Source organism: Pterocles gutturalis, unplaced genomic scaffold (genome assembly GCF_000699245.1).
Source record: "Pterocles gutturalis isolate BGI_N339 unplaced genomic scaffold, ASM69924v1 scaffold22436, whole genome shotgun sequence".
Lineage (NCBI taxonomy): Eukaryota > Metazoa > Chordata > Aves > Pterocliformes > Pteroclidae > Pterocles > Pterocles gutturalis.
The window spans coordinates 20,419-28,411 of NW_010098463.1; the positions used below are offsets into that span (position 1 = coordinate 20,419).

A 7,993-nucleotide genomic window follows, 5' to 3' on the forward strand; every position below is an offset into this window, starting at 1 on the left:
CCAAACTGAACTCACAGCTGCAAACATGGCTCACGTGGTTCAGGTCAGACGGTAAATCCTGCCTTTTGGTAGTTTTCCAATAGGAACCGAAGCTTTCAGAGTGCGTCCTGCAATCATGCCCAAACACACAGGCACAGAAATGTTTTGGGCTGTACTGCAAAGGATGCTCTGGAGCACTGACCAGAAGTCAGAGCAGAAACCTTTTCATCCATAGGGCTTTAACACCACAGCAGTGAGCGGGGCAGTGATCACACAACATTATGTTATGTGTTATTTTATGGCTCATGAAGCCACCAGCTCATATGGCTCCAGATTTAGCTCTTTGGGGTGGAGGTGCATTTCCTCATGGAAACGTCACTCTTGTTATGGGCACCAAATCTTCTTCAACTTAATTATACAACTAGTTCATGTAAGTGTTCCTGTCCTGTCCTGATTTCATAGAATCATAGAATAGTTTGGGTTGGAAGGGACCATGGAGATCATCTGGGCAGGTGTCCCATGGGCAGGGACACCTCCCTCTAGCCCAGGTTGCCCAAAGCCTCATCCAGCCTGGCCTTGAACCCCTCCAGGGATGGGGCATCCACAGCTTCTCTGGTCCCTGGATAACTGCATTTTTACAGAGCTGAAGGCAACTAGTAGGCAATGGTGGAACATGCTGGTCTGAGCATCCACTTATCGACAAGAACCACAAAGGCTGGGTGTGCTCTGGGAGCAGCACTGAATTTTCTCTGCATTACCACGGTGATTTTGGTAAAAAGCAAAAAAGACGTGAAGACTGATTTTGCTAAAAAGCATTTGCTAGCTGTTTGGATAGCTTGCTGCTACGGAGCTTTTAGGCAGATGGTTGACACAGACACAATGGAAACTCGCTGAATGCTGTATTAACCCGTATGCAAGAGATGGGCTGAGAATTCAAGAAGGTAAATGCCTGCGGCAAATTGGCTTTTTATAGTATGTTAGGAGTCCACAAGAGCTGACGAACTGCCATTAAAATATAGATTCTGTGGACAGAATTAATATTTTAAGAGTTTTCCCATAAAAAGAGGGTCCAGCATTTAATGACTGCTTGCCAGAGCACATCTAGATAAGCATAAAAAAAATCAAAGCATACAAAAGTTTGTGAAAAAACAGATGAGGTTTTGCATGAGCAAATAAGTGGCTCCAAACAGTACAGACACCATTATACAAGTCTGTTATCTGCTTCTTCAATAAATTCTACAGTTTGAGCATTTTTTGAATTGCTTACATGAAGTGCAAGTGTCTTAACGCTTAATGATGCCAATTGGCTTGTTCTGTATCCTCGTCTACTGCCCCGCCGTTGGGAAAACCGTGGAATTGCGCCCACCCCACCCAGATCAGAAAGGTTTCCCTCGGTTCACCTGGCAGTCTTCACAGCAGAGCCCGTGCGCACACACTGCTCCTGGTTTCAAAGCACAGGTAGTTGCGTTACAGCACCGGTTTGTACATTCCTAGACGGAGGAGAAATTCAGAGCAGACAACTTTCAATCACAAGGAGTTGTAAATCAAGAGGCTGCCTAGAGCTCCGCCAAGAAAAGCGAAGCACAGAATGATGAATTATGCATGAAATTCTATGACCTGATCCAAACAGCCTTGTCTGTCCTTAGATTCGACAAGCACAATAATTGTAGTAAAACCAGAGAAGCCATGGAGGAAGGCTGGTTTCTTCTAGCTATGGATCTAATCCCAAATATCCCAAACAACTCAAGCCTGCCGATACCAATCCTGATACAGTAGCATGGAGTTTTATTTCCACAAAAATCAGTGGAATGATTCCATTGCCTCCGGTGGGGATTGAGAACCTGTGTTGGAGTTACTGAGCATCACAACTACAGCTCTCTGTTTTCTGTATTGCACGGAGGCTGGTGGCTGCCACAAAGGCAGATGATGACACCATCGCATGTAATCTCTTATCAGGGTATGCCAGTAACAGAGCTGGGAGAAATGAAATGAATACGAATTGCATTCTCACTAACTGATACATCCCAATTTCACACTTACGGATTAGATGGTGGCATGTGTTAGCTTTCTCTGCAAACTTGATTCTCAGTAGAATGAGCTACTAAGAAGTTTCAGAGAATAATGGATTTGTTTTTCCAAGATTATGCGGGCAAGCTGCAAGTTACATCAGCTGTGCCGGAATCTCAGCTCTCTAACAAAAATAGCAGCTGATAAAATTGCTCTTCAGCTGTGTTAAGTCAGTTTGACTTAACAAGGGATCACTAACAATATAGGGACCACAGGAAAAATAAGTGGGTTAGAATGATGTTCACAGCCTCTTGTTACTTTATGGGCTTTTGTAAAGTTTTCCAACTGGAAGACAGGGCTACAACTGCACTCACAAATAAGAGCAAAATGATTCTCAGCATTTCACTGTTTTCTTAGATAATATCTGCCCGAACATACAAAGCTAACCGTGCTGCTCAGAAGCAGTGGAACAACTTCCTGAACCTATTTTTGATCATGCCGGAAGGCAGCAGGCTACGCAAATATTTCTGTGCAGCTGCTGTATTTAAGAAGTACCGTTCCTTTGCACAGAAGCACATTTTACAAATTCACCTCAATAGCAATCTGAGAAAAGCAGAATGGAGGAAAACAATTGGGCTGGTTTTTGGCTGGGATAGACTTAATTTTTTTCATAGCGTGGGGGGGCTATGGTTTGGATTTGTGCTGGAAACAGTGTTGATAACATAGGGATGTTTTGGTTACTGCTGAGCAGTGCTGACACAGAGTCAAAGGCTTTTCTGCTCCTCACCCCACCCCACCAGTGACTTGGCTGGGGGTGAACAAGGAGCTGGGAGGGGACACAGCTGGGACACCTGACCCCAGCTGACCAAAGGGTTTTTCCATACCATATGACATCATGGTCAGTATATAAAACTGGGGAAAGAAGAAGGAAGGGGAGGATGTTCAGAGTGATGGCATTTGTCTTCCCAAGTAATGGTTACGCGTGATGGAGCCCTGCTGTCCTGGAGATGGCTGAACACCTGCCTGCTGATGGGAAGGAGTGAATAAATTCCTTTTTCTGCTTTGCTTGTATGTGCTGCTTTTGCTTTACCTTTTAAACTGTCTTTATTTCAATCCACGAGTTTTCTCACTTTTACTCTTCTGATTCTCCCCCCCATTCCACTGGGGAGGAGTGAGTGAGCGGCTGGGCGGTGCTCATTGCTGCTGGGGTTAAACCACGACAGCAATGTCAGTCCCGTTAAGGTACTTCAGAAAGAATCTTCTATAGCCCATCATCTGGCCCTACACCAGCCAGCCATGGAAAGCAATCAGCATTCCACAGGCAGACTGGGATAAAGACACAGCTCTTTGAATGCTGTTATTGCAGCCTTTGAAATTTCCAGTTGCTCACTCATTGCAGGGAATGAGCTCAGTAAATAGTTTTTGTGCCTGCACTATTACATTGTCAGGAATAGTTTTAACACAAACAGGCAAGCAAACAGAAGAGGCTCACAAAACTTGGAGGGTGGAGGCTGCCACCCAAAACTACTGCTGTAGTAGTAGTTATTGTAGCTTATTCTTACTATTAGTAACAACAGCAACAATGGGAGTTGGGTTTCTCGGTGTGGGTCTCCTGGGCTCATCAGAGCATCTCAGACAGACTAACAGCAATTCTAGCATCATCTACATGATGTTGGACACTGTAGACAGGACATCTTGTTTTAAACCCAGCTTTTCTAAGAACACAAGATGGACCACATTGGGTCAACCTACAACCCTTCTAGCCTTGAGTCCCCCTGACAGCAGGCACCAGGAGGTGCTTAAGGACAGGGATGTGAACTCACATACATGATACCTTCCTGCTCTCCTGGCTTTCCCTTGGCTCCACAGACATTTTTAGCACCTGTAACGTTCAGCGGAAAGGGACTTGCACGTAATCAACACAGAAGGGGAGCAGCTCCTTCTGCTTGTTTGAAACCTGCCATTTTCTAACTTAATTTGCTCAGATTGTGAGAGGACTATCGCTCCCTATTCACTCTTTCCATTTCACTTGTGATTTTATCAGCTTCTGTTGCGTTTTCTTTCATTTTCTTCTTTTCCAGACAGAGCCCTTGTAAAACTTTGAACCACCTTATTGCTTTTCTTTCAACCTTTTTCATTCTGCTTTATCCTTCCTGAGATCAGGGAGGGGTAGGAGAAAACTGCACATGCAGTTTCAGAGGCAGCACACTGCAGATTTATAAAGATCTACTGGTGCTTTATTTTGTTTTCCCATTTCTTCCCTGGTAATTTCTAACAGCCTATTTACCTTTTAGACCAGTCTTGAGCACTGAGCTGACATTTTCATGAGACTATTTATTGCAATATGAAGTCTTGTTCCTCTACGGTCAGAGTCAGCTCAGAGTCCATCATTTTCTATGTGATGTTTGGAACGTGCATCACTCGATGCTGAATCCTATTTGTCATCTTAATGTCTGGTCCAGCTGTCTCAGAAGGTTCCTCTGCAGTTCTTCACAGCCAGCTTTCATCTCTACCATCCTAACTAATACCATCAGCAAATTCAAGACTATTCCTCTTCCCAGGCTGTTCATTAATATGTTGAACTGTGTAGTCCCCAGGACACATCTCATGGCTAAATCACAGCAGGTCTCCTTCCACGGCATAAAATGGATGATTTATACCTGGTTGTATTTCTTATCTCTTAACCCAACTTTTGCCTAGGCAATTTTCTCTCATCCTACAGCTGCTTACTCTCCTAAAGAGGTTTTGGTGAAAGGCTTTGGCCTAAAGCTTCTCTGAACTCCTAACAAGCTGCAATAACAGCATCATCGCTTTCCACCCACTTGTTAAGTCCTTCAGAGCACTGTGATAGATTCGTAAGACAAGATCTCCTGGCAGACAAGCTGTATTGACTCGTCCCCGGCATGTCACAGCTGTTCAGGCACCAGGCTCTTAATTACATTGGGAAGTAATTTGTCTGACTTCTCATTCACCAATTTGTAGCTTTCTGATCCCCCTTGCAGCCTGTTATATAATTAGCTACACTTGTCACCTTCCAGTTCTCAGGGACCAAGGATATATATATATTTTTTTTTTAATTTCTTCTATCTTTTCATTAGCCCTCCTTCCATAGACACTGTAGCACATCAGACATTTTTGGTAATATAATCCAAAATGAAATTGGAGCTTAATTGGTAATATCATCCTTGGTCAGGTCTTACGCTCTTGGGCTGATGGTGGGCATGCTGGCATCCATTATACTCAAGAGTAGAGTCTACTGTAGAGTAGATGGAGGTAGTCAAACAGTCCCTACCGCATCAGCATTGCCAGGGTTGTCCCAACGGTGGGAGATGTCCTACGGTCATGACTCTCCACCCTCAGGAATCCACTGCTGTTGCATCAGCATTGCCAGGGTTGTCCCAATGGTGGGAGATGTCCTATGGTCACGACTCTCCACCCTCAGGAATCCACTGCTGTCCTACCGCTAAGGAATGTCAGTGAGCACCAACCTTGACATGGGGCTGATATTTGACTTAAAGGAGAAATAAACTCACCAAGCACCATCTACATATTCAGACTGACATCTAATTCTGATCACTGATAAAATACAACTAGCATATGGTATTGTACAGCTTTCCATGACACAAAATACTGCAGCACTATTGACAAAACTCAGTGGGTATAAATGACTGGGCAGTGAATTAATTAACTAATTTAACGGGTTTTCTGATACCACTCAGATTATAACAGTAAATTCTACATTAATTCGATTGGGCCCAAGCTGCTGTTTTCCAACATAATTAAAAAAGAAAAACACAGAAAGAAGAGGCAAATCAAGCCAGCGCTTGCTGACGTTAAGTGGCTTTGACTTGGAAAGGTATTGCTAACATTCAGAAGCGAAAATGAGAAAGATAACTGGGTTAGAAAGACATTTGCAAGCTGCTTGCACTCTATCGACTTTAAACAAGAAGATAAGCCTGCTTCCTCCAACCTCGTTACCCTGAAGAATGAGGGAACTGTCAGGAAATCCTTATGGCTTGTGTAAATCCAATGCCCTGGATAGACAGGATACAGCAACATCTCGCTGTTTTAACTGCCCCCATCTATTTGGTCTGCAGAACCGTATTTATCACAGGAAACGAATCCCTCGTCTGCTAACATATTTAATTCAGATAATCGGAGTGAAGTTCAACACAGCCAATGAGCACGGGATGCCAAAGGGATAAGGATGTCGGCTTGGGTATTATTTGACCCCCAGGGTTTGCCTATCTCCTCCTGATCTGAGCAGTCCTCTGACAAGTTCACTAAACTAAATGGAACGATCTTGGAAGTCGTAGCGATCTTTTCGGGAGGCAGTAAAGGCTACTTCTGTTTGTAAGGTAATTGGCTAGGAGCAAAGAAAAATATCAGCAAAGATCTTGTAGCTAAAAAGTGAAGCTGGCTGCAACGAAAAAATACCTCAGTAATATTAAAATTTACATAACTATTCATATTCATATTAATTTATAGGTTTATGTAATATAAATCTTTATATTAATATTAAATATATCAATATATTAATGTTGTTTATATTAATATATGAGTGGCTTCTCATCTATGGAAACAAACCTTCCATTAACACACAGTATCTTGAGAAATTTGAGTTAACAGATTTATTTTTAGTTTAGCTTATTAGCTAGGAATTTAAAGGAATTTCTGCTGTTAGGAGCATGACCATTAGTCATGGTTAGTCTGTTGGCCAAGCCATGAGAGAGTTTGTTCTCCAGTGGTGACTCGAGCACATTCTTAACTAAAGCCCTTCTGCAACTCCAACGCAAGCCAAGCAGAAACTTTGCATTTCTGAGGACTCTGAGGTTCAAGCTGATAAGATAGAAGCAGCGAAGGGAGAGTTTTGTTTTACACCAAGTAGCGTTAAAAAATGCTGAACCAATTCTGATTCATCTTTGCTGTCAAAACCCCACGGACAGGAGGTGAGCTGTAATTCTCAGGGGGTGTCTTACATCAGGTTCCCCGCAGTCGCACTCCTCTCCGTCCTCCACGTAGCCATTCCCACACTTCTGTCCGCCAAAGGACTCCTTGACTTCAGGCAAGTTAAACAGACACATTCCCACTCCTTTTTCCAGGCTGTTTTCCAGGTCTTTCCTACTGCAGCTACTGAACACCATGGGAAACGGATAGCTAGTAGGAAAAATACATGGAGACAAAAAAAAAAAGAGGTAACGTTATCAGATGAAAACATCTCTCTCTCCTGTCATGCTGGTGACCTTTTAGCACATCTGTGTGCTAACAAGGAGATTGTGTTCATTTTTTTTAACCTTTAACATAGGATTGAGATATAGCAATTCACTGTAAAATGAAGCCAAAAACATTTATAATAATTTCTGACTATGAGTAAGGGAATTTCCATCATTTTCACTTAAATTTGTAGCTGCTGTTAAGGATTGGAAGCGTTCACAGTTGGAATTCCTTCTCCCTCTTTTGTATATGTAGTTATAGAGAAAATTTTGATCAGGAGCCTAAAGAAATACTCAGCTTGCAAAGAGGATTCCCACATTTACAGGACTACAAAACATCCTAATCCTTCTTGGAAAATTAGCCTCAAATGGCAAATTCATTCATCTCGCTCTGCAGTATAGCAAACCTCCTGCACTTTTCAGGAAAAAAAAAAATAGTGAAAAACATCAAGTTATTTGATAAGAGCCAGCTTCTGCAATTCATCAAAGTTGAGCTTGGGAACTGCATGATTAAAGCAAATACAGTTCTTATTTGAAATCAGGATGACTGTAAAGACACTACTGAAAATACCCATGTCTTGAATTCACGCTGCTAAGAGCAGGATTTGGCCCTGCTGTGCACAGCTTTGATTTCTTTTGGAAAACACATGGATAACATTATCAAAATGAGCCAGTGTAGGACAGATACCAGCAGGTCATTTGGGTTTTCCTATCGGAGGACTTAATTGCATTTTCACTAATGAACATTTACAGTTTGATTTACAGCCATGAGACAAAGTGGCACCTGGATGTGG

At 42.6% G+C, this 7,993-nt stretch overlaps 1 protein-coding gene across 1 annotated transcript in view; it reads right to left on the reverse strand.

Moving 5' to 3' along the window:
• The window catches only part of ADAM12 (ADAM metallopeptidase domain 12), a 25,453-nt gene extending 18,297 nt beyond the window's left edge, over positions 1-7,156 (reverse strand). Inside the window, exons 1-2 of the mRNA XM_010073125.1 lie at positions 6,966-7,156; positions 1,380-1,469 (exon numbers count right to left, since the gene is read on the reverse strand). Of these exons, the coding sequence (XP_010071427.1) occupies positions 1,380-1,469; positions 6,966-7,130 (255 nt within the window). The 5' untranslated portion in view covers positions 7,131-7,156. The remainder of the gene's footprint in view (positions 1-1,379; positions 1,470-6,965) is intronic.
• Positions 7,157-7,993: the final 837 nt, after the last annotated feature.